Source organism: Aquila chrysaetos, chromosome 12, assembly GCF_900496995.4.
Source record: "Aquila chrysaetos chrysaetos chromosome 12, bAquChr1.4, whole genome shotgun sequence".
Taxonomy (NCBI): domain Eukaryota; kingdom Metazoa; phylum Chordata; class Aves; order Accipitriformes; family Accipitridae; genus Aquila; species Aquila chrysaetos.
Genome location: NC_044015.1, coordinates 9,561,570 through 9,588,549, shown reverse-complemented (window position 1 = coordinate 9,588,549; position 26,980 = coordinate 9,561,570). Strand labels below are relative to the sequence as shown.

The 26,980-nt window shown below is 41.9% G+C and overlaps 1 protein-coding gene across 1 annotated transcript in view; it reads left to right on the top strand.

Moving 5' to 3' along the window:
- Window positions 1-26,980, top strand: part of XPR1 (xenotropic and polytropic retrovirus receptor 1) — a 118,115-nt gene that overhangs the window by 73,730 nt on the left and 17,405 nt on the right. Inside the window, exons 4-11 of the mRNA XM_030031856.2 lie at window positions 5,611-5,834; window positions 10,413-10,562; window positions 12,126-12,209; window positions 12,703-12,784; window positions 15,954-16,141; window positions 16,373-16,552; window positions 20,487-20,652; window positions 22,405-22,596. Coding sequence (XP_029887716.1) covers window positions 5,611-5,834; window positions 10,413-10,562; window positions 12,126-12,209; window positions 12,703-12,784; window positions 15,954-16,141; window positions 16,373-16,552; window positions 20,487-20,652; window positions 22,405-22,596 — 1,266 coding nt within the window. The remainder of the gene's footprint in view (window positions 1-5,610; window positions 5,835-10,412; window positions 10,563-12,125; window positions 12,210-12,702; window positions 12,785-15,953; window positions 16,142-16,372; window positions 16,553-20,486; window positions 20,653-22,404; window positions 22,597-26,980) is intronic.

Here is a 26,980-nt window from a genome sequence, read left to right as displayed (position 1 = left end):
GGGAAACTGCTCTGGTTTAATCACAGATGTGAAGCTAAACCGTGGTATTTGGGTGAAGGGACAATGAAGGGCAGGTGGTTTCATTGCTTTGCAGTAGCATCCTGCTGAACTTCATGAAGATGCTCCGAAACTTAAGTGGTAACCTACATAGAGGGCACAGTTTCTCAGCTTATCCATGGTCACAGTCTCCTGTGCATGTTTTGGGTGTGCTAAGCTCCGTAGCTGGTGTTTCCTGAGCTTGTGCAGGAATGGCTATCATGGACTTACCTGTGTATGGTAACTTGACCATCCTGATGTGTCCAACAAGTTTTTAAACACTTAACTCTTTCTTAAACTCTTGCAACTTTCTGGAGTAGATCAGCCAGTACCAGTTTGTCATTGGCTGTGTATAAAATCCTGTTTAGTAAATTGAGTAAAAACTTAATGGTGGTAAGAGTAGGGATGCCTAGGGGTCATATGTCAAAGTGCTATTGTTTGTTGTTTTCCCTGAGAAAGTTTGCTTTCCAATCCTGTGTTTTGAAAATAACCTTCAGAGTGGGATAATTGGAAATTCATCCTGTAATATTGCTACAAAAGGCTTAGTAATAGTGTGCTCCACTTCCACCCACCATTATACTTCAGCTGGTTTTCAGCCTCTTTTGGTAAGGTTTAAAATGGGTTTTCAATTAGAAAAGCATTTAAATATGGATACAATGATGCATTGACTTCTGCTATTTTCTCTTAACACGTTGATTTATTAACTTGGTGCTATAAACAGGCTTTTGCAGCGCAATATGGTAGCCTTTTCTATTTCTGATTTTAATCTGGTAACAAAGTTGAATTGTGCAAAATATTTTAATAACCATCAGGCGATGACTTTATTGCTAGCTATTTTATTGCTAGCAGAATCTGGGTTGTGAACATGAGAATAGTTGAAAGCATAATAGATGCAATAACTGTGCACTGCAGCTTGCCTCTGTTCAGCTTCCATCTAGCGAAGTAAGTCTCTTATGGGCCGGCTGGGACCCCTGGAGCAGTGGTGTTTTGCTGTAGCCAGAGTGGGTGTTAGGACAGGATCAAAGGGCAGTTTGTAGGTAGAAGCGGTATGTTTTATTAGGCCAGCTGGGTTTTATACTTTATAGGCATTTTTCTACATGTAATTCGTATGTACCTAACTCAGAACAATTGTTCTGTTTTGTTTCCCTGTGAGTTCTTCTGTTTCTGTCCCAGGTCTGAGGTAAGGCTTTTATGCTCAGAAACTTGTCTTACTTTTTTAGTTATATCAGATCCTGTGTACTATGAGCTAGACTCTGTGGAGGAAGTTCTGTCAATTTAGATGCACAATACGGATTATAATTTTCCCTAATGAGCACCTGCTGGCACATGTGCACCCACATATACATACCCATTCCAGCATTGTTTAAAATGGCATTAATAAATACAGGGTAGGGTTTTTTTCAACTTGCTGTCATTTCAAAAAGTTATAGGAGAGAATACATGTAATTTGAAAATCTCTTGTGATAAGATTAAAATAAGTCTTTTATTCACAGAAGAGTGACGTGACTTTAAGAGTAGGGAAACCCTTTATTAGGGTTATTAATGTTAAGCTACATCAAGAAAAGTTCCATCAGTGGTTCCTCTTCTCGATGATGTCAGAAATTTGTCACGTTGGACCCGATTGTAACTCCAGGTGTGCGTTGGCTTGGATTATGACCTGGTACGTCCTATTTATTATAGGCTTATTATATGGCTTATTACATGCTTGTCTTTATGACAATAAATATTGTCCATTTTCAAGAAAGTTAAGCTTTCTGTTGCTCTCCACTTCATTTCCTCATCATCCTTCCATGTGCTGAGGGATCCTTAGTGAGTATTGCCAGGGATTGCCACAGCATGGACAACTCGCTGCTCCCAGACCACAGCTCCCCTCCGGAGCACTCCGGGTTGGAATGCCTGCTGCAAAATGCCTTTGCCTTTTGCTATGTGCTCAGGTTGTCAGCTCTCATCAAACAGAGCCTTAATTCCTCAGACCGTTATCCCAGCTTGGTGGGAAGGAAAACTGCCATTAACTAAATCTGATTTGATAAACAGTTTGTGATTATTTGAACTATGCTCAAGAAAATCTATAGTCAATTGAAAGAAAAAGGAATAGCAGTAAAATTTTCAGATGGTTCCAGTAGAGGAATGCCTGTTCAAGTGCTAAAGTTTTATTTGTGGCCGGTTTTGGTTTGTGTTTGGGAGTTTCTTAGAGGGGAGGTTTGTTATATTTTAAATTAGCATCATGAGGATCTGCTTGGGCTACTGTTTAGCTAGTAACATTTTTGTGATTAATTTAGCAGCTGGTTTTATTATTTGTAGGGAGCTGTGGCTTTAACTTGGTAAGAAAAATATTGAACATAATATGCACAAGTAGGAAAAGGAAAGTGCTAAAAGAGCCTGCCTAAAATGCCCCCCCCCAGCCCTGAGCTGACTAGCTGTGAGGAGGTATGGCTGTTTGATTACCTCCTGTCTGGTGAAACAGGTTTAGATCACAACTATGACCATGTAAACTGGAACCTGGGGGGAAATTTTACTAGCTCCTCATGATTGTTTGGTTTTTTTCACGATCTTTATGTGTGAACTTTTCTTTAAACTTGGAAAATGGAGTAAAAAACCAACTTGGAATTGCATAGCTGAGGTGATAACTCTTTAGACAGGGGGTTTTAGTCAGGATCTAGAAGCATTTTTGGGGCAAAGCTGCTGCTTTATCACAAGCAATTTTGTTGAAGTCTGCGTTTGTTGGTTTTAGATTTCTCCTTAGTCTTTGCCATGAGATTACACTTGAACTGAGGACTCGGTGGGCATCAGGTCATGCAAAATGCTGCAACACAAGAGTGCTTTCAGTATCTAAGTGTATGCTGCTTTTTGCTAACTCTTCTGAGTGGCATACTTCTTTAAAAGTCACCTTTCGGAGTGCTAAACTAGTGATAGTGGTAAATGTCTTTTCAATTATTTTGGAGTATGTTGCAAACTGAGAATTAATTTCTACTCTGCTTTGCTGTTTCGCTAGGCAATTCCCTAGGAGATTTTAAGAATAGCAGCACACATTTTGTCTTATTTTGCTTTGACAATGAATCTTGATGATAAAAATCATACCTTAAGAAGATGAAATGATTTGTGGACTGAATAACTGGAGTCAGTGCAAGAGAGGGGGCAGGAGGGAGAAGAAGGTGGCAGGACTGCTGTTTCTCAGGAGTAGCAAGTCATTATAGGGCTGGGTCAGTTGCCTTTAAAGCCTCATCCTCGGAGGACTGCAGTCCTACCTGTGGATAGAGAGGTCTGTATAGAAGACAGCACGTGACACTTTTCAGCAGTGCATAATTAAGAATGTTTGTATTTGGAGATGTTGCTTTGCAAACGGATAGGAAAATTGTAGTGGCAGTTTTATAATTATTTCAAAGCATTGTCTTTAAATAATGTCTTATTAGGCTGATGGATTTTAAGATTTTTCTGGACATAGGGACAATGGAACAGCACTTACAATTGAAAGGTGTAAATTTAAACTCTTCCATATTTAATAATTTGATCCAAAAGAAATCTCAGTGTATCACAGATGGTTTAATATGACGTTTTGAATATAGAGAGTGAACTTGAGTTTTATTTATATGAAGGCTTTTGATTCTAACAGCTACTCTAACAGATAGATACCCGTTACTTCTTCCCAAGAGAGCTACTAAAGTGGGGAGAGATTATTGTTTTTGCAGTCTGACCTTGGGTGTGTTAAGTATTATGTGGTTGTAGGCTGTGGGCAGACAATTTTCACTGACAGTTGCCTCTGTTCGGTGGAGTCCTTGCAGCTGTAGAAGTTGTCAGAGAGGAATTGTCCTTTCCTGTCTTTTGAAAACCTCTTACTTCAATAAAGTTTATAATCAAGAAATTTATAGAGCATTTCAGGCTCTTCTGTACTTCATTTTTCTATATTGATCCCCATTTCCTGTTCAGAAAGGCATTCTCCTTCTGGAAAACATCTTATGCAGAGCACTGTAAAATTATTTACAGAGGAGTTTTGGTCTTAAAATTAACTAGAATTGAATAAGACTGAGGAAAAGGTCAGAATTGCTCCCATAAGAGTAAGTCTTATTTCTGGGGGGGAGCAATTGAGAATTACCATGAAGTTGTTATGTAAGATACTAATGAAGAGAATTAAATTGACAGCCAGGAGACTGCCAGGCAGAGCTTTGGGTTGTGGAGGGACCTTGGGGCTCTGTGGTTTCTGGTGCAGTGGTGTGTGTCCTGCTGGGTGGAGATGGCTCCGGCTCCCAGCCGTCTGCTCCAACACTCAACCTGCTCGGTGTCTTCCTGGCCAACGCCAGGTCTGCGATTGTGCTTATCCACAGAGGTGCCAAAGCTGTGACTGAAGCCCTAGAGGGAGAAAAAAGCCTGGAAGGAACTAGTTGTACAGAGCAAAGAGAAAGATAATGATGTCAGTTATGCTGGTTTTAGCATAAAAAGATTGTTATTTAGCCAAAGAGATTCTTTTCTGAAAGTACATAAAGCAGCATGTTTAAAAGAACACCTTTTTCATACTTGAGATGTGAGGAAGAGAGACTTGTTCTGAAAACATATCAAAATGATATTTAAATTCAGGTTGACTGTCCTTTTAATCAGCAAGTAATGAGGCAGTGCTTCTAACCTGCGTGAGCCTAAACTGAGGAAAAGAGGGATAAATTATTACAGTGGATCATGTACAGCAGCTAGTAGTGTTGTAACTCCTGATCAAAGCAGAAGCTGTGTTTGTCTGTCACTGGGAGCTTGGCAGAGGGGTTGCATTGCTCTCTGAGTTCCAAAATTCAGCGTCACATTTAAAGTGTGGGGTTTTTTTTCTTTTCTTTGATTTTCTTACTGTCATATAAAAAGATAGTAAACACATAGTAGTGGGTGCACAGATATGAGAAGTGCTTTGCTTACTGTCAAGTTTCATAGTATTGTCTAACAGGTTTTTTTTCCTAATGCTTTTTGTGCATTTGCTTTATTTGAGAAAGGCAAGCAGCTTTTCTTTGCGCACAGAGTAGACGTGTGGTCACCGCTTTGGTATTTGGATGAGACCCTATCTGCCTGGCTGCCTCCAGCTACGACTCTGCCAGTGTGGGGAGGCCTGACCCTGTGTCCCTGTGCTGGTTTATAGCCCCTAGGTACAGGCAGCAGCTGCGCAGGTTGGGCTTCTTCCATCCGTAACAGGTATTCGTACGGTCCTGGAATGAGCATCTTCTAGAAATCAGATGTGGGGTGGAAGTCGAGAGGTCTGAGTTCATGTCTAATGCTGCTTTAGTCTGTGCTGAAGGGACAGCCCCCCCTTGATTTTGACTACATTAATTAAGACCTGTCTGACATGACGGCTTTTGGTTTTTTTGAGAATGTGTATGTTTTACATAGGAGTGCATTAAAACCTTTAACAAGAAGGAGCTTCATGAAAGAGAAATATGCAGAGTTGTTGAATTTAATGCTTAGTGGGGGAAGGCCATGGAGTAGGTTATTCAATGCAGTGCTTTTTACCTAAAGGCATATTATTTGAGGAAAAGGTATGGTGCTTCTCATGGGCTCAGTAGGCAAGTTGCAATCCTCTCATCTGACTTTCCCTTTCCTTGCTAACAGAAAAGCTTGCAGAAGCTCAGCGCAGGTTTACTACTCTTCGGACTGAGTTACAGTCAACTTTGGATGCACAGAAAGAAGCCAGTGGGGCTTCCACGCTGCAGCGGCGCAGAAAGCCGGTCTTCCACCTGTCCCACGAAGAGCGTGTCCAGCATAGGAATATCAAAGATCTGAAATTGGCCTTCAGCGAGCTCTACCTCAGCCTCATCTTACTGCAGAACTATCAGGTACCTGCAAAAAAGAGGTGGTTTTACAAAGCCCTGTGTGTAAATGTCTCTGTGCTTTGTGTATCCTTGAGTTGCCTTGTTCAAGCCAGTTGTGTTTTTTTGGTTTTTTTTTTCATTTTGGGGTCCCTAAATGTTACTGTAAGTCAGCACTTCAGAAACTCTCTAAGACTCAATTTTGGAGTTTTAGAAAGCAGGCATTCTTTATTGCAGCGCTCGGTACACGGGGGATCGCTCCACCTGTCGTCCACACCAATTCTTTCAACAGTTAAGATTACATACAAAATTGGATATACATATTCATGATTTTTCCTGGAAATAATCAATATATTAATCTGAATTCTGGGAACTCATTAATATATGTAAATGTCCTTGGCGCAGGCACACTCGAGATCTTTGGTGGTCTTCAGGGGTCCTCTGGTGGTCTTCGATAGTCTTCCTCACTTGTCCCCTAGTTGACCCTTTTCTAGTGATTCTGCGCAGTGGGACACTTTACATGTTTGATACAACTTATCCTAAAGAATGTTCGTTAGTAACTCTACTATCTGTCTTTTCTTGATTTACATTCTTTTGACACAAACTATATTGACACTCTGAGCTAAGTTATCTGAAAAGGGCCTAAGGTTCTTATCTTCTCAGGGAACTGCAAGGTCGACCAAAAGTAATTTTCTCTGGCATCTTACACATTTTGCAACGCAGGATTTCTTATCCACCACTAGTCGGTATAACAAGGCCACTGTGTTCTTTTCTTAACACAAGATGTAAAATATCTTGTATCATAATAATTTTTTAATGAAAAGGCAGATGCCTAGCAGTTAGCAGTGTACATTTTGTTGCTTTCTGTTGAGTTAGAAATGCTAAGCTGACCTGCAGAAGGACCTTCCTTTTTCTTTTTCCAAGCTGGCTGACCCCAGCACCCTTGACCCAGGCATGTCCAGAACATGAAGTCACACCAGGACCTCCTTCTTCTGCAGTGTGTTGTTCTGTGCAGGGCTGGAGCTGGCAACTTGGGGAATAAGCTCTTTTATCTAATATTTGTTAATGAAACTTGAAATGCTAGCGTACTGTTTCCTCTTGGCGTTACCATGGTAGTGACTGTGACCTTGCCATATTAGCATTTCTTGTTAAAACATCCATTAAAAAAAACCAACTGTTTTTAATTCTGTAGGATACAGGCTCGTTTGCCTTGAAGCATGAAAAAAACAAATCTTTAGTTTTACTTGGATTTCTGGCATGAAAGGGCATGGTAAATATTGCAGATGCTGATTTTGTTCCAAAAATCTTGAAACAAAAATCTGAAACTGTTAAGATCTTTTTTGCTGGGCTAGCTCTTTTGGTGTTAAATACTCTGAAGTGCTTTTAAATGTCTTACTGTGAGGGTTTTTAAGTTGTTAAATAAGAATGTTTGAACTTAAACTCACTACATCTGTATTTAGATCTTTACAAGTGTTGTACTGGAGAATTTTACTAAACAAAATTCACCGTAAGAATTCATTGAATACCACTCTGCGGTATGGACAAAACTTAATTCTTCCAAAATTCTGGGTGTTTGTACCTCTCCTAAAGTGGTGTCTCTGAGCACATGTCTGAAAACCATTTATGAGTTTCTCAGTAAAGCCCTTTGACTATTAGAGATAATTTCTAGTTCAAAATCCTGGGAAAGGTAGAGTATCTGTAGCTTTTCAGGAATGGAGCGCAGCAGTATTACCTGCTGTGATTTCTTCACTTTAAAAAAAAAAAAAAAAAAGAAAAGAAAAGAAATCTCTTACTCTTGGTTATAAAAAATAGCTTCTGAGGCTTGATGAAGAATTTAAATAGGGGATGACATAGGTCATTCCTTTGGAAAATCTTCCTACTATTCATCAGTGAAGAAAGGCTTGTACACTTATATTTTTACCTTTTGCTACCATGAGTCTTGGTCCATTGTATGTATACTAAGTATTGATGTAAAACCCATCTGGATTTGATAGCTTTCACAGTTTCCAAAAGGAGCAGAGCTTCTTTCTACAACACACCTTCAAAGAGAGAATGAGAAAAATTAGTTCAAATCTGTCTTGAAGTGGAGGACAAGAAATACAAGTGCTAAAACAGACATAAAACAAAATCGCAGAATACTACTCTTAATCACTTCTGACCTTAGAATAGGAAAAACTAGGAATCAAGCTCTTAGAGTTTTGGAGAGGAAGAACAATAACCTAGTGGGAAGATTATGTAACCGAGGCCTTCATGTAAGAGGTAAAGTGAAGTCAACAGTGGCGTTATAAGTATCAAACTATGGCTTTGATTAAATGCTGAAGTCTTGAGTTGAGTTACTAAGAAAGGAAAATCCACATGAAGCAAATTCCTCAGTCTTTGCAAAAGCAAAAGTTGCATGCGTTCATTCCTAAGGTACACAAACCAAACATCAACTGAAACTGTAACTTGTCTCCAGGCCAGCTGTTACTCGTTGAACTTACCAATGATTATACTTCTGATAAAATGAATTTAATGTTAACAGTAATATATCATTCTAGAGTGTGTACATGTATAAACCTATTTGAAATATTGTGTTTTAGAACAAACAAATCTTGACAGATTAAGTATATAGTATTTACTTACATATACTGAATATAATATAGTACATTCATTGAGCAAATAATGGAGGCTGAGTCAGTCTTACTGAACTGGTGTGCATTGCCTTGCTGGTGCATTTCCTAATAGGCTTGTATATGGGCAAAGATTTTTGAGTCCACTGTTTGATTCTACATGATCTTGCATTATATTATTGTGTAAGTTGCACTGTTTGGTTTTTTTCACCTTTAATGACAAAACATGCCATTAGTTGATTCACTTCAATGGATTCGGTTAGTATCCAGCAGAAATGGAAGTCAGGCTTGGAGAAAGCCCCTTGCCAGAGAAAAACATTACGAATAGCAAGAATAGAAAACATCTGACTGCGTAAATGATGTTTGACTGTTCTGTTTCACAGTTCCATCACTGAGCGTTCCTTGTCAGAAGTGCCACTGTAACCAACAGTGTTTTTATCGTACATTTTGGGGTTGCAGAATTTTTGTAGCCAGAGGATGAAATGCCGCTGGAGAGGCTGTAGGGTGTCTGGTGTAACCATGCCCCGACTGGCCAAGGCACACCAGAGTTAGGCTGTGATTGCACACGTGTCAGATAAAGCGATGTTAGTTCAGGCTACAGAAAGATCTCTGACCAAAATCATCATTTTGTTGTATTTTTTAATTTCAAATTTCTGAAATAGTGATCTGCTTTCCCTGGGGTGGAATGCTGGCTTTTCCAATAGAAAGTAATTAAAGTCTCTTGTCTGCAATAATGCAGATCGTTAATGCATTGGCTTCCTGCTCCTGTCTCCCTAGCCTCATTTCCCCACCTATATGGCAGGGGTCTGGTATTAAATCACTCTAAGCATAATTAGATTGAAAATAATTTCACTGAGTAGTTGGCGCCTCTCCCCAGGGCATTTGATTTTGCTGTTTTCTCTGTTTTTCTTTCCAAGCTTTTACTTGGTTTACTTTCTAAGCTTTTCCAGAAGTGAATCTTGCAATGGTCTTGTCTGCATTCCTGCTGTTGCTTTAATGAAATGTTGAGTCTTTCAAGCGGTAGTTTCTGTATAATGAAATGCAGGGTTTCACATGCATCTTGTCACAGCAATTGTCTGCAGTGTGATGAGCTTTGCCTATCTTAGTTACTGTGCATTAGAAGAGTGTTGGGTCAGGGCTCATACATAACTTGGAAATCAGCCATTAATTCTTGTTTTAATGCATCATTGTGTGCTTATCTCTACAGACTAGAGAGTTACATCTCCCACATCTGCAAGCCTAAACTAGTTTTGCACTCATTGAGCAATGTACTCTGTGGAAAAGGATGCTGCTATGGGGATGCACTTGTCTGGATTTAATCTGCAGCATTTAAAACTTTTGTACAAGGATTTCCCTTCTATATTGCACCTATCTGGAGAACTTGATTTGAAACCAATGTAAAGTTTAAATGAACTAGAAGTCAGTAGCCTAGCCTTTTCAGAAGGTAAAACCCCTTGAAAGATTGGTAATGACTGTGGAAGTTGGGACAAAATATAGTCTTCCTGCAGCTTTATATATTTGTTAAGAGCTCATTACAACTACTGCTAATCCAGAGACAGTTGTCGAGTTGCAGTACCTGGGACATATGCAGTAAGGTGTACCCAGAGGGAGTGTGTCTTGAAATAACTTCAAGCATACAAGTTTTGAGTATGTCCAAAGGTTATTTGTCTTCAGTGAGGTTTCATCAGGAACATCATTGCTTCTTTTATTAAGGAGGAAAGTGTCAGTGATTTGGCTTTTCAGGGAATATGAGGTTTAGGTAGTTCCCTGCAAGTAAGTTACCTCTTTTTATGCCCCACATTTTTTCTGTTATTTGCAAGGGATATGTGTTACTTCTAATAAAGTGATAACTCAAAAACTTCCTGACAATAGATGCAATAATTTTGATTCTTCTTCTTAACTGTTCCTTTTTTGCTAGCACTGGAAATACAACCATTTAACTTCCTTGGGAGCTGACTGAGGTTAAAAGCCAGTAACTCTTTTCCCTTGTCTGCAGAACCTGAACTTCACTGGCTTCCGCAAGATCTTAAAGAAGCATGACAAGAACCTGGAGACAGCGCGGGGAGCAGAATGGCGGGTGGCCGAGGTGGAGGTGGCACCCTTCTACACTTGCAAGAAGATCAACCAGCTTATCTCCGAAACAGAGGTAAAGATGCTAGTCTGTGCACTTGTGATGGGTTGACCCTGGCTGGTTGCCAGGTGCCCACCAAAGCCGCTCTATCACTCCCCCTCCTCAGCTGGACAGGGGAGAGAAAATATAACAAAGAGCTTGTGGGTCAAGATAAGGACAGGAGAGAGATCACTCACCAATTACCGTCACGGGCAAAACAGACTCAACTTGGGGAAAATTAACTCACTTTATTACAAATCAACCAGAGCAGAGTAATGAGAAATAAAACCAAATCTCAGAACACCTTCCCTCCACCCCTTCCTTCTTCCCGGGCACAACTTCACTCCCGGCTTCTCTACCAACCCCCCCAGCGGCACAGGGGGACGGGGATGGGGTTTACGGTCAGTTCATCACACGTTGTTTTCTGCCGCTTCATCCTCCTCAGGGGCAGGACTCATCACACTCTTCCCTGCTCCAGCGTGGGGTCCCACCCACAGGAGACAGTCCTTCACGAACTTCTCCAACGCGGGCCCTTCCCACGGGCTGCAGTTCTTCACGAACTGCTCCAGCATGGGTCCTTTCCACGGTGTGCAGTCCTTCAGGAGCACACTGCTCCAGCGTGGGTCTCCCACGGGGTCACAAGTCCTGCCAGAAAACCTGCTCCGTGGGCTCCTCTCTCCACAGATCCGCAGGTCCTGCCAGGAGCCTGCTCCAGCGTGGGGTTCCCACGGGGTCACAGCCTCCTTCAGGAACCCACCTGCTCCGGCGTGGGGTCCTCCACGGGCTACAGGTGGATATCTGCTCCACCGTGGACCTCCATGGACTGCAGGGGGACAGCCTGCCTCACCATGGTCTTCCCCACGGGCTGCAGGGGAATCTCTGCTCCGGCGCCTGGAGCATCTCCTCCCCCTCCTTCTTCACTGACCTTGGTGTCCGCAGGGTTGTTTCTCTTACATGTTCTCACTCCTCTCTCCGGCTGCCGAATCCCGCCTGTCCCAACTTTTTTTCCTTCTTAAAAATGTTATCACAGAGGCGTTACCACTATCGCTGATGGGCTCGGCCTTGGCCAGCGGCGGGTCCGTCTTAGAGCCGGCTGGTATTGGCTCTCTCTCTCGAACGCAGGGGAAGCTTCCAGCAACTTCTTACAGAAGCCACCCCTGTAACCCCCCCCGCTACCAAAACCTTGCCACACAAAACCAATACAGCACTGCTCCTCTTTTAACTAGAAAACAATGTTTTCTTGCTCACTACTGATTCCTATAATGTTTTACCCTTTCTATAGCTTATATTCGCCACCAAGACAACTATTAATTGATTTTGAAATGCCACCGATTTCTGGCATTGTTTACATAAACTTGGGTATGTTCTCTTCAGCTGGTAACTTTTCGCTCTGAAAAGCTAGTGCAGTGCTAGCTTGTATTGTGTAATAACTTGATGCAGCATGGTGAGCCTTTCACATCTTTGTTGCTGTGTATTAGAAGAGTATTGGGCCAGGGCTCAAATGTAACTTGGAAATCAACCGTTATTTTTGGTTTTAGTGCAGTACCATGTGCTTATCATTAGAATGAACTTCTGTGATGTGTATCTTTATCTCCTTAGGAAGTGGTGACCAATGAGTTAGAAGATGGAGACAGACAGAAGGCTATGAAACGTTTGCGTGTTCCACCCTTAGGAGCAGCTCAGGTGAGAGATCAAGTTATGTAGCCAAGCTGCTTCTCCAACTTGTCAAGGTGCCAAATTAGATTCAACATCTGAACAAAGTAGTGAAAATAATTGACATGAGCGTGCTCCACAAATTGTATGGTCACATAATCTGCTTTAGTTCCGGAAGACTTGGAAATAGCTTACTTGCTATTCCTAATGCATGCAGGCAAGGTAATGAAGGGATGAGATAAATAGTAAAAGGAAATTTGTGCTAATAATAACATATGCTTAGTGTTTGTGTGGTCTGGAATATTTTTCAAAGGGCATTGAGATGCCCAAGTTCTGTTTCAACACAGCAACATCATACACAAGAATATTATGCTGCATTTTCCATTTGAAAAACTTCAAGAGCAAGAGTGCAATCAGAGATCAGTACATTGTATCCCTGATTTTAAATTTACTCTGCAAATTAATCTGACCTTGCTGATAACCTATTTACCCCACCTTAATTCTGCTATTGCTTTGTTCACAGCCTGTACCAGCCTGGACTACATTCAGGGTTGGATTGTTCTGTGGGTTGTTCATTGCACTGAACGTCACTGTCATACTTTCAGGTGGGTATTCTTGGCTGGACCCCGCTGGCTGCCATACCTTGGTTTGGATATGTTCTCATCACTTAGCGAGGTCCTGGATCTGAACTGGGTTGGTCAGGATATTCTGGGTTAAATCAGCCTGAGTCAGATCACACTGTTGAGAATTATTAGTTCTGCTCAGTAATAGATTGTGGTTTTTCTCATGTTGTGTATGTGGATTTTGGACTTTGAACATATTATGGTTTGTTCTCCTGGTTTCCTCCTCCTTCTCGGAGGGGTATTCTGGAGGTGCAACATCCATGTAGAAAGACAGATTTCTGTTATCGTCCTGTGAACACACAAGCCTTGCCACCTTGGGAGGGGTGCTCGTAGAGCTTAAGTTTTGCATGGTACTGACTCCCTACAGAGAATGAGACCACACATAGAGCCACGTGAGCACCATGCTACTCAGTACATTTTCATGTAGCAATTTCTAGGATTCCAATGTCTGGTCCCTATTAATGGAATTCACTGAATTGTTCTTGTCGGCAGATTTTGGCAAGATTGTTTGAAAGCTACAATAAATTATTGCATATCTCAGGCCTTGGTTTTATTCTGCTTTGTGCCTTCTGAGTTTGGACTCTGATTAGAGTAAAAGCCATGGTAGTACTGTAGAGTCAGATACAGTGCTTAATCACAAGCAGCTTTACTAATTGTGTGTGTGATTTCGGTAGTGGTGTAACTTGCTTAGCAGTCAGTACAAAGGAAAAGGCTTAACAAATGAACATATGAGCTCTTGCATTAGGGAAAGCCTATGTCTGTGTTTTTGACTTAAAAGAATTTTTAATCAGATGTTTCTGTAATTGGATCCAGTCATCTCTTGGGATAAAATGTCTCTGTTTGAGAAGCTGTTTGCAGTGCTTCCTGTTTGGTCTTCCTATAGTAGAGGCAGGAAGTTGACCTGTCTGTGTGAAGGGTCTGTTTAACGTGTAGAAGCTGTTCTTTATTCATCATATCTCTTTTTTTTCTGTTACTTACATGTTTGATCTCTGTGGGAGATGCAAATATGAGTGAAGTCAGTTGTGTTTGCTTTATCTCTCAGTATTAACAATGAAAAAATGACACAGTTGAGAATGAATTCATAAAACTTATTATATCTCTAAAGCAGATGTTACTAACCTAGTGTGAGTAATAGGTATGCTTGTAGCAGCAGACATGATCCGGTATCTGTATGTTATTTCAGATATTGGGCAAAAACTGTATTCTAACTGCAGAGTGTTTTTTTTAATTGGGTATTGCTTTGCTAACTTGTCTGCTACTTTTGCCGAATTGTTTTTATGATTTGATTGACTGAGATAGGATTTTAGTGTTGGATGTGTAGAATCTGTGAAACGGCATTAGAACATGACTTCTAATAGTAAACTACTTCTGTATCGCCTGATTTTAGAACTAGAGCAGCAACATTTTACAGAGACAAGTTCATAATACCTTTGGGTCTGTTAAAGGCTGCAAATGCTACAGGTGGATCTCAGCAGGGTGTCACCCTGAAGAGTATGAATTTTGAGGCCTCACTGTTTCTGTATCAGCTTTCCTAGGTGCCAAGTTAGTGTGTAATTGAGGTTGAAAGTTCATGGAAATAGGCATGTGTTTTATTAAGCAGAGACCTGTTAAGATTTCATGCAAAATTTCAAGACTTGCTGCAGCAGTGCCCTGTCTCTTGTTTGAGAATTACACTGTGATGCCATTGGGCTTGTCACCAGGGACATCTTCCTCTCTGAGCATCTTGTTCAGAGCCTGTGCTTGCCGAAGGGATGAGTTGATCGAGTGTCACGTACCTGCTGACTGTAGGAGGTGACTTTGCTTGTATTGCATTTAAGTGGAAGCAATATATGAATGGAAAATCTCTTTGCCTCAGGGCTGTAGTACAGAGCCCTGAACAGTGTTCACCTCAGGATGAACCTTTGTCTGGGTGTTCTGTCTCAAATAGCACACAGCACATCTGTCCTATTCTGACTGGTCATTTCTTATTCAGTAGTTTTTGGGCTACTCTGTCCTGTTTGGAATCACCTCCCTTGGTTTTGTCTGCTGGTATTTCAGATTAAAATTTGAAATGCTGTTTTTTCAATTTCATATTTAGGACTCATTTTTTTCAGCTTCTTTGGGGTGTCTGTCATTTCTGTCCAAAATTCAACTCTCTTTTGCCTGAACCCAATAGTCTCTTTAATTTTAAATTTTAAGCAACAGTTCTTGAGTCATTGTTCCTTGCACAATTTTCCTCCATAATTTTATGTAGTATAAAGCACAGATGCTGAACTTGTGAAACTTCTTATGGATATGCTATCTCTGAAGAAAAGTTTGAAAAATTGGGGTGTAATTTAGACATAAAATATAGACATAATAAATTCTTAGCATCAATTCTGTAAAACTGCATGTTCTTTTTTTCCCCTTGTAAAAGGCATGTGGGTGAGAAACACTCGATGAAACTGAAATTGAGGATTCAAATAACTATTTTATTTGTGCTTTTCTCATAAAACCCATATCGGGCAACCAAGGGACAGTATTTTGCAAAGAGGCTTGTGCTAGAGAAAGCTGCTGCTGTATAAGGCTGCTCATCATTTGAAATTAAGCAAATTTTTTTCCAAAACCCTGAAGACTGAACAAAGGAAGCAATAGGCTTTCCGGTATTGCTGCCTTATGTTGGGTTTTCTGTTTGGGTGCGGCTGGATGTTATATTGCTAGTTATGAATATGTACTACATTACAGTTGCATTGAGTTCAGTGATTAGGTGCAGTTTGGCATTGTTTTAAATGCTGTAATGGTGCTTCTTGGTTTTGTGGGGAGCTGAAGTATTTGTGTATCTGTCCATTGGGATTTCATCTCCATTAAACCAGAACATTTAAGTGCATATAGTCACGATTTATGCTAGTGCTGTCCCTTGTGCCTGTAGTGTGAGGCAGGGGACTTAAGATGCTGCTAATGACCCGACAACACCAGCTGGAGAGTGCATTTTCCCCAGAATACTCCGAAATCCTCTGACAGGCTAGGCAAAAAGTTCTCCACTTGCTGGAATATGCAGGTGCTTATGAGCATACCCTGTTTTCATGGGGTACGGCCAAACATCTGGGAACCGGCATAAAGCAGTGGAGCACAGCTTTGCTTGGTGACATGACTTGTGCTATCATTAAGGTCATTTCATTTTTGTGTTTACCAGGTGTGGCTTTTATAGATGGACCAAATGTGTGGCCACTGGTGAGAATCTATAGGGGTGGCTTTCTCCTGATAGAATTCCTCTTTCTCCTGGGTATCAACACATATGGCTGGAGACAGGCTGGAGTGAATCACGTCCTCATCTTTGAACTCAATCCCCGCAGCAACTTGTCCCATCAACATCTCTTTGAGGTAAACAGAATAGATTGTAGGAGTGGTTGAGCTGTGCGACGTATCAGGAGGATAAATCCTGCACTGTTTCCTGGTAAGGAGTTCTAATACAATTAGAAGAGGAAGTTGCTGAAGTCTGATTAGATTACAGGATTGAGCACTGCTCTCCCTTTTCTTATAATGAGAATTCATTGTAGGTTTCGGAGCTATATTTTCGTAAGGTATCTATGTGTTTTTTCTATCTTTCTGTAGATTGCTGGTTTCCTGGGGGTTTTGTGGTGCCTGAGCCTGCTGGCATGTATATATGGTAAATTCACCTACATCCCTATGCAGGTGAATCCACTCATCTTGTACGGCTTCATGTTGCTTTTTCTCATCAACCCCACCAAAACCTTATATTACAAGTCCCGTTTTTGGCTGCTGAAACTATTGGTAAGTCTCAAACCTGATTTAAATAAATAATTTTTTTTAAAAATGCTGTAGCTGAGCAGTAGCAGTTAAGTATATACAAGTGTCACTAATCTTCAGGGAAGAGGGATGCTTATACCACTGTGTGTTCATAGAGCAGACCTGATAAAGTATTGACTGCAAATGGTTGTTGAGCATGCGTTTACAGAAGCAACTGCTTGTCTGTACCAGTCTATCATTATCTTCATATTGCAGATAGCTACTTGTTAATCTTTCTATAGACAGCTGTATACATACTTTTGCACATACAGAAACACTCTGGTATCTTTGCTTGTTTGTTCCTTAATGTCACGAAACAGTTTGATTAGGAGTGCTAAGGCAAGGCTGCATGGATGCTCCTCAGCCCAAACTGGGTGAGCACCAACATTGACAGGGTTCACTGATGGAGAGGGAACCTTTGCAAAGGTTACTGCTTATAAAATTATGTTCGGGGGGTGTGGGGGGGGGTGTCAGCATATCTCTTTCTGGTCTTAAACTATTTATTTTAGACCCAGCTTCTGTTTTCCAGGTAAGATAAGTCTGGTAAATTGAATGTAAATATGTGTGCTACTTCAGTGTTCCAGTTATAGGTGGAAGCTCCAAAAGGACAGTTTTCAAACTTGTTGGATGGCTCATCAGTTTCTTCCCAAATGGCTGTTTCACACGTTCATCACCACCCTGTATGCTCTTTTAAAATTGACTTTAATCAAGTGGGTTCCCTTGATACCTTATTCTTGCTGGAACTGCTCTGAGAACATTGGGCAGAAGAGGATTTGGCTGGCTGGTGTTATTCGTAGAATCATTTTAATGCCAATTAAAACAATTAACTTTATCTGGAACATGACAAAGATGAAACGTAGAATCGTGCTTCAGGCATGTGTGTGCAGGTATACACACAGCCAGTTAACCTCTGTGTGCTTACCTCTGTGATTTGATTTGCTAGCTTACTTCTATTTCAGTTTCTTCCTTTTCTGCCTTCCAGCATTCAGCCATCTCTCATAGATGTACCTTTAGTCCCAAGCCTCATTAGTCTTACTGCTGTCCCTTGGTGCTAGGGGAAGCACTGGAAGTGCTCTAACCATGTGAGCAATATCTGTGCTAATTTACCTTAATATCTTAACAGGGTAAGATTCTCAGTCTTCACAGAGCTCTTGGGCAGTTTCCAGGACCTGCTCAATCCCAGCTATCTCTAGGCTATGCTGCAGTCAGCCATACCTTTGAGTGTTTCAGAGGCCAATTCATCCCAAGGTCTCCTGGGGAAAAAAGCTTCATCAAAATGCAAGATCGCCTTAATGGTGGAAAAATGACACAGTACTTCTGACTGTGTTATGCGGAAGGGGGAAGGGGAAAAAAGAGGCCAGACAAACCACATAAAGAGTAGCTGTAAGGCTTTTTCTAATTTTTATTGTGTGTAATTGGCTGGCTGGGTGTATTTTATTTCTCCACGCAGTTGCCAGCAGCTATCTGGGTGAAAGGAGGTTTAAATAGTGCAATTCTTAACTGTGCTGTTCACATAAATTTTGGGTTGGTGAGTGTTTTTCTTCACATGCTTGATATGTTTCACTTCCAGCCAAAATGAAGTCTGACATATCAGGTGTAGCAGAGCGTTACTGGCACCTTCAGTTTTTCTAGAACCAAATCAGGAGCATACTTTAGTGTGTTGTAGCATTTCCTGATGGATCTGGGAGGCTTACTGCATCCACTCGTGATCATGAACAACTGCTTGTTGGTACTTCTGAGTGGGATCTCTTTTGATTCCCTGAGGGACTGCAAGTTACACCTGAATTGATCTTCCTCCGAGTGAAAAAAGTTAGTTAGTAAGTTTAATTCCCATGCCAGGCTCTTCTTTCTCACCTACGTGCTTAGGCGAGCATTCTTTGCCCCTTTGCTGCCAGATGAGAAGCCCATGAGTGCACTTGTGTAGGCTGAGGAGAGCAGCTTGCCGGGTGGAATCGGATCTGAGCACAGGGGACAGCACAGTGCCTGCATGCCCACGCTCTCTGCAGGGTGCCAAAATGGTGAAACAACTGCAGGGAGCCTGTCTGCGAGAGGTGAAAATCTAGGAAGTGTTTAGCTCCAGCTCAAATATCTACCATCTCAGCACTTATTAAAACTGCAGTAATCAGCACCAGGAAGTCTGGGCTCAGACTGTGGAACTGTTGGTACATAATTGCAACCGATTACGTGAAACTGAGGTTCAACTCCAGCTTTTGGTATTTTATGACTTTATTCTTGCGGCCCATCTTCTCTGGAGGATGTTGCAGACACTTGTCAGCTGGGAAGCGAGGAGTTGCCTGCAGTACCTGCCAGCAGGCAGTGCCCTCCGCTGCCAGCACCCTCTGGTAGCTGGGCTGCAACTCCAGCTGTGCCCGGGCAGCCTGCGGCAGCAGCCGGAAATGGCAGTGCCTGACGCCCGGGGTTAGGAGGGTTCAGATGGCAGCTCAGGTTCTTGAAGGTAGTTGACTGAGATGCCGGTGCCTTAGCTAGGTCATGGACATATCTGCTGACGCCTCGTCTGCTGTAACCTTTAGGTGGAAAGCTTCTACTCTCTTAAAAATTTTATGCTGTCATCTGACAGTGCCTGGGTGTCTCTCCCTAAGTTAAATAACAACGTGGATTTTATTAATTTCTTCTTTTTTCAGGGAGATCTATCCGTAAAGCTGTTTTCACATTTAATTTGTTTTAGTTAGTCTTTGTTTATGGAAAAAAAAGTCTATGATGAAACGGGTAAAGATAGTATCAGGGAGTGTTGGTAAAATGGAGGAAGGACCTTTGGAAGGGAAGGCTGGTGTGGCTTCTCTGACCTCTGCAGAAGCTGTTCTGCAGCTGGATGGCCTTGAGGACAGACCTCCCTAATGGCTGGCCCGGTTTGAGCCTTTGTAATAGGTGCTGTCCTATGTGAGCACAGTGCTTTCTAGGTCAAGATCCATATCTGCTTTATGCCGCTAAGTCTTAATCCCCTATTTGGCTTTGAAATTTAGGACCAGAGTCTTAAATTGGCATTACAGGCTGATGGGAATGTGTCAGTCCTTTCCCAGGTTTCTGTAACTGTGCACCCTTCAGGTTAATAAAGAGAGCAATATAAAAGATCAGTGTTAGCCTGTGCTTTCATTAATTTAAAGGTTCATAAATCTCTGAACTACCGGATGGTGCTGGTGCTGTCTCTTTGACAAATTGGCCGTTAGTAACTATAACTAACCGGGTAGAGAGAGTTGTAATCAAAGGTAATGGACCATGAAAACTGTCTAGTTTGAAAGTAGCAAAACTGCTGTTAAGGCTTAGAGAGAAAGTGGACTGCAATTGAGGGGGAGTCTAATTGACAGTCAATAGGATTTCCTCAGCCCTTTCTTTAACTCTTGCCCTGCTAGAGGCTTTGGCAGATCCAGCAGTAACAATCGTCACTTTTACAACTTCTAACACCAAAGAACTACTAATGTGTTAAGTAAACTGAGCCACGATCAGACTAATGGCCGTGCTGAGGGTCTGTAATCTAACTGACATGAAGTGTGAGGGAGAAGGTAAGTGTGGAAAATGTCAATAGATATGACATAAAAGCCTGAAAGAAAGCGGTGATCAAAATGAGGAGCAACAGGAGAAACAGAGCTGTGTAGAGCTCTTACACAGAGACTGGGAGTTTCTGGGAAAGAGCTCAGTTGGAGGAGACTGGGCTCTTCTGCCAGTAAAAAAACCAAAAAGGTGGGGGGGACATGAACCGTTGCCTGCAGGAGGAGGAAAGCAGGAATGTTATTTGTACTAAAAGTGAGGAGAACAGTTATCTTTTTGTCAGCAGGAGCGAAAGGTCAGCAATAAATCTTCGAGCGTTTCTGTTATTTCCATATTTGTTCAATGCTGTGATGTCCTGCCACTGCATTTAGACGTCTTTGACGCTGTCATGAATTACTGCTTTTTTTCCTGACAGTTTCGAGTGTTCACTGCTCCCTTCCACAAGGTAGGCTTCGCAGATTTCTGGCTGGCTGATCAGCTCAACAGCCTGGTTGTGATACTCATGGATCTGGAATATATGATCTGCTTCTACAGCTTTGAGGTTCAGTGGGAGGACAATGCTGGACTTCTGGCAAATACAGGTAGAGTAATGCTGGCAATCCAGGCTAACACGATCAAAATGACCTGAAAAACACTGAGCGAGGCAACTTCATAATCATCTATCTGTTTTGAAGAGGACTACCAATGACATAGGAAATTAAATAATTGGCATTTCTTGTAAACACAGCATTAGAGAGATTCTGCCCTTTCTTACTTCTATCCAGAGAAATGGAATTTCACATCCGTGTTCGTTTCCTAATCCAGTCATTTGGCCTGACATGAATATTCATCAAAGAATTTAGACACAGCACTTCTCGATTGGAAAGAGAAATCCATTTTCCTGGCATTGTTGTTTTATTTCATAGTGGTTTAACCATATAAATGCTTTTAGCCCATTCCTGTTCCTCAGCATGAAAATGAGTTGCATGAGCTTGTTAACCACAATGTTCTGTGCTGTAGCCTGCTTCTTACAGGCTCCATCACAGTACCCTAAAGCAAGAGAGGATGGAGAAACTTCCTCAGAGCTTGTTAGTGCCACCTCTTATTCAATTAGAGTTGATGCTGTGATGCCAGAGTTGTGTGTGCTCTGCTGCTTCTCTCCTTTCTAGCCAGAAGAGCAGCAGAGTTGGCATATGAATTTTGACTTTGGCCTTCCCCGTGGCAAAATAGTACCTGTCTCCTCCTGGATCAGGCTGTTGTCTTTCCATTTTAAGCAGTGACTGCTGGCAAATCGTGTTGTCTGATGATTTTGACACTTGCTGAAAGAATTTGCAGTATGCTTCAATAAGCATCAGTGTTCACTTTGTTATTCCAATCTGTCTGATCTTTCTCTTCCCTTTAAGATAGTGTTGCAAGTAACTAAATATTTATTTATTAAAAGTAAAAGTAAAATAAATAAAGCAACTGAGTGGATAACAACTTGTCCTCTTCCAGTCCAAACAGTGGAACGATAGTGCGGTGCTTTGGCATAAATATCAGCTAATAACTTGTCTCCATTAGTCTGAATAAGAAACAAATGTTTGTTAGTCAGTGGGGTGTTTGGTTTAGATGTGCTGAGCGAGACAGTGTAAGAATATGGCATGTTGGGGGTTCCAGGCAAAGCTGGGGTTTTCCTGGTCATTTCCTTAATAAAAAGAAGGCTTTCAAACATCAGGGTTGTGACACAATGTCATGTTGGTGTAGCTGCCTCTCACCCCAGTTGTTTAAAAAAAACAACAAACCAACCAAACAAAAAAAACCCAAAACACAAACCAACAAACCAAAACCCAAACACATACTGAAATAATGTTTTTTCCTATTACAATATACAAGAAAAATGGGTCAAGGACATCTTAGGCAAAGTAGCCTTTTTGAGCTGTCCTATGGAGTTTGGGAATGCTCTCCCATTTATGCACAAAAATTCAGTGTTGAAGGCCTTTTGTAATTCCATCCTTAATTTGATTATTCACAGTACTGCCAACAGCACAAAATAAATTTAAAAATAGATTATTTCTAATCTTCTTGCATGTTAATTATACTGGCAGCAGTGAAAGAGTTAGATGATGATCTTTCTGGATGTGTTATTGATGTCATGTCACCTGAATACCTCCGAGATGGAATAAAGGGCTTCAGGATACTTTCTGGTGATGAGCTTCTCGCTGTTCTGGATGTGCATGTGCATAGTTTGTGTGCCTAAGTATGAGACATTGATGGGGAATTGCTTTCATGTCAAGTGATATTACTCTTACAGAAAGGAAGATGATAGGAGTTCTTAAATGTACTAACTCTTTGTACCTGAAATTTTTTTATTACAGATAATCAGATTTGTTACAGCTACTCCTACGGAGTGAGAGCAGTTGTCCAGTGCATCCCTGCTTGGTTGCGATTCATCCAGTGCCTGCGCCGTTACCGTGATAACAAACGGGCCTTTCATCTAGTTAATGCTGGAAAATATTCCACCACCTTCTTCGTGGTGACATTTGCAGCCCTCTACAGCACTCACAAAGGTATTGGTTATTTTGGAAAACACTTGCAAGTCACAGGATTTGCTTTTTACATGGGAGAAGCTCGGAATTTGGCATCCCATTGAAGCATGAACTTTTGTCTTTTGGCACCTGTGAAACATCTCAGTGGAAAGGCAAAGGCCTGCCTAGCTTGCAAAGAGCATTTTAAGATCTCCTTTTAGGTATTTTTGACATACCTGGTCTGTTCAGAACTGCACTTTTGGAGTGTGAGAGAGAATTTTCAGGTTTCTCTCTCAAAAGGAGAAAACTGAAATACCTGTCAATTTTTTCTGTGAAGGGAGGCTGAATGGGAGATGTATAAGGAAAGAGGTAACATAGGAAATGCTTCTCCCTTGGTGTTCGTGAATAGCTAACCTGGATCATCTAAATAAAGTCAGTTCATCGTTCCTGAATGTGGGGAGATGTGCACAGTGCCGGGAAAATGCCCTCTCTGGATTTTCCTGTGTTTTTTTTATCCATGTTTTTGCTGCAGCTGGTAGGGAGTTGTTTCCAATCCATTTAACTGCAGATTGAGCTCTGATCCCTGAAGTTCCCCATCTCCCTGGAAACGACAATTACTCGATTCTGCTCCTGTTCTGAAGGAAAAAGCTTTTAGTTTCTGCACTTCAGGCAGTCGCCCTGCCTTTCATTGTTCTGAAGTCCTAAAAGCTGTATTCTTTCATTTGAAAATATATGCCTTCTATATCTCCAGAAATTAGCAACTGCACACACTCATGAGCAATTATCGTGAAATATGGTTGTGGTGGGGCAGGCAGAAGTGTTCAAGACATGCTCCTAGTTAACATGCTGGCTTTTTGGAGGGGTGGCAGGGTTATTAGAAACCTTCATGTGGCCAAGAAATGGCTGCTTTGACATAACTGGGCCTGAAGTCACACCAATAATGTTTCTCAAGCCTTGCATTTTGACAGCAGAGAAGTGCGTTGGTGCAAGCTGGTTGAAGGCTGGAAGTCGGGCGCTCTGTATCTGGAGGTACATGGAAACCTCGTGTGGGAGCATCAGTGGTGGATACAGCGCCTGGTCCGTCTGTGCATCTCCTCCCGCTGCTGTGTCCCCAGAGCTTGTTCCCGTTTTAACTTGTTTGCTCAGTGACATTCTACAGCTCTTCAGTTCCAGCCCTGCAGTCCAGTTAGTCACTGCCGCCAAACCCCGAGATGAGACAAATACAGATTGCCTGGCTATAGTCACTGTTTATATGCTTTTATATACAGTGCCTACTTTGGGGAGGCTGACTAATGCTTCTCTTTCCCCGGGGGACACTCTGGCAGAGCCTTCTGTGGGTAGGTTGGGGTAGGTTTGGAACCAGAGAGGAAAACCAGCATCTGTCAAAATGTCCTGTTGAAGAATTTGACCTCTTTCTATTCCCCTTGAAGTTTGCATCTGTGCCAGTACCACTGACCCTTGTTCTCGTTGCTGCCATACATAACTGTTGTCTGCTCTTCAAGTCTGGCAGGGAGTGGGTTGTAATGAGGTGTTTACGAGCCAGGCACAGGGCTTGTTCCAGTTGCTGAGAGATGTTTGTGACTCCCAGCTTTTGTCTGTCCGGTTTTGTTAGTGCAAGTCAATAGCACGTAGTTGTTGGTATTGAAAAAAATTTGGAAGCTTCGTGGCCTTTGGAAATGACATGTTAGCACAGATTTTGTAAATGTCACTGTGCCTGGGCTTGTAGCTTTTTTTCAGAGGGCTGCCAAAAGACCTTGCCGTGTCTCCTCAGACCTGTAGGCCCATTCCCATCCTGCCATAAATGCACTTTCTAATATGCTGTACCTGTTCAGAATCCCATTTTATCAATGTGCTTTACATAGTTTCCCAGTTCTTTCTGAACTTGGAATCAGATGGTCTATCATCAAGTTGTTATGATGTTACTGTTGAAAATAGATGCACTGCTTGCCCACACCTTCTCTGTGTCTGCCTAAGGATAGCAGAGACAAACACTGATCCCTTACCTACAAAACATCTGTTGGGGGCTAGCCGCTTGCTGTTAAGAAAGCAAGCACTGCCCAAAACAAGTGTCAAATTGGTCAAGATCCTCACTCCTTAGACCTGCTCTAAATTGCAGTAAGTAACGAACCTGTTAATTGCTGTGGTAACAAGGGTTTTATTTAAACAGCCTTTCATGCTTGTGTTTGCAAGCCTATGACTTATACCTTTGGAATGACAGTTTTTGGCTGCCAGGACAAGAGGGTAATTGGTGGCCTTTTCTTGGGAGGTCAGGTAATGTACACCAGCGCCTGTTCTCCACTTGGGAGTCCTGGGAATGTCAAAGCCCTCTGAAAAGGCTTGCCTTCCTCCCTTGATTTGAACACTGAATAATTAGTAGCCCGTCTGTAGGTTTTTAGCTTACGTCTGCTAGCTGTGTGAAGCTGGACTGTGTGGCTAGGAGGGTTTGTTGGCATTGAAAGCCAGCTAATGCGTACAGAGTGCACTTAGAGCATTCTTGTGCTGTGTTTCCGTATGCTTGTTGGAAAACAACTCGAACCAAACAAATGCACAAATGTTGTCCCACAAGTGGAGTTCGATACCTGGTGTGCAATAAGCCAATCTTACACAGAGAGCTGAAATATTTATTTATTTCATGTTTGCACAAAGATGGGTGCTAGGTGATAATCCCACAAAGCTAGCACACCACACCAAAGAACTACAACATATTTATTCTGTTACATGGTTAGTAAAAATCCACCTAAATTTATGCTCATTGGTTAGTAATCACCATCCCTTCTGTTACTGGTTAGTTATATTTAAATTAGTCTTGCTTGCTATGTAAATTGGCACACATGCTCCTTATAGGTAGGGGGGAGCCAAGTCTTTTTGGTCTTGCATTGAGTCGGTGGTCGGATCTGCCCCTGCCGCCTTTTCCTTTCCCCTAGTTCATGCTTCTTTGGCAGTCATCCAGCTTTCAGTGCCTTCTGAAGAAGGATGTTTCCTTTTTATCAGTCTTTACTTCCTCTTCAAGGGTATAGTTGTTAGCAAAGCATACCAAGTAAGCAGATCTGCATAGCGAAGCTATCAGTAATGGTCCTCCTTAGACGACAATGCATCATGTTTAACCCTAAATTAAACAGTGTCACCACAGCCTAGGCATTAACCCAAACATATGGCTACACAAATGCCACCTTATTATGTTTAAGTGATGTATGCTGCTTTTAGGCATATGTGGTACTCCTTTCTCCAAACCTCCTGTAGCGAAGGATCCCCCCCCAGTAACACTGTGTACTGTGGGCTCTTGATGAGTGTCTCAGTTTCCCCAAAATATCACTGTTTAATAATTCATATTGCTCAGGCAGTGCATAATTCTGATTCTTTCTTCCCTCAGAGAAGCCATTTCTTTACATTTCTTCCTTTTGATTGAGATGCAGAATGCAATTTCCTCTGCTAATTACAGTTGGGATGTTAGACCGGTAAGATATCAAAGTAGATTTGCTTAAGTTTTCTCTCCCAAACTTGCGATCCTGTTCTCCTAGGACTAGACTAGGTTCACAGAGTTAACTCCAAGCTGTCATCTTGATATTCAGATAATCATCTGAATTAGTGAAGCTGAAGTGAGAGTAGCTACCCACAACAGTAAGACTGGAGCAGATAGCAGTTGTGCAGACGAGTGCCGACTCAAGCTGCCCACTTCACCACGGCTCAGAAACACAACCACATTTCAGGGATGACAGCAGCAACCCAAGGACAACTGTTGCTGAGCTCCCAAAGGAAGAATTCTCAGTATTTTTATATCGCTCAAAGGAATGGGAAGCAAAGGCCGCGTTCTGTAAATATAGTCCTGCGGGGTATGTTTGCACAGGCAAATGAGGCATATCTGTAACTCTAAGCTACCTAGCAACTGGAGTGCGTGCCGCCGGTCCCTGCCCTCTCACAGCACGGCTGAGCAGAAGGCTCAGCCCCCGGCTCTTTCCTACCCTTGCTTTGCCCTAAGAAGTTCAGTGCTGGCATTAACTTCCCTGGCAGTGCTGAGTAGCTTTCCCCAGTGCTAGCCAACTGAATATTATATTGCCTTATTTAATCCCTACGGAAACCTACGTGGTGCTGGGGAAACAAATGATTAAGCCCAAGTCTGCAGCAGAATATTTACCCCAAGTGCAGTGTTGCTTTGACACACAACTACTTTTTGCAGTGTTTTCACTCTGCCAAAAGCAGATGTGCTTTCCTTGACAAATGCACCACGATAGCTGCTTCTACTTCAGTCCAGCTTATTGTAGCATTCCATGGGGATCCCCTCTTGTATAAAGTGTACTTGCATTTAAGAACGTATGCTGACATACCTGGAATAGCCAGCCTTAGTTTTGTTCCTCACTCGGACCTGGTTCAGGCTTTGTAAGGTGGGATTGTTATATTTAGGTGTTCAGCTCTTACGAGAAACAGTGCA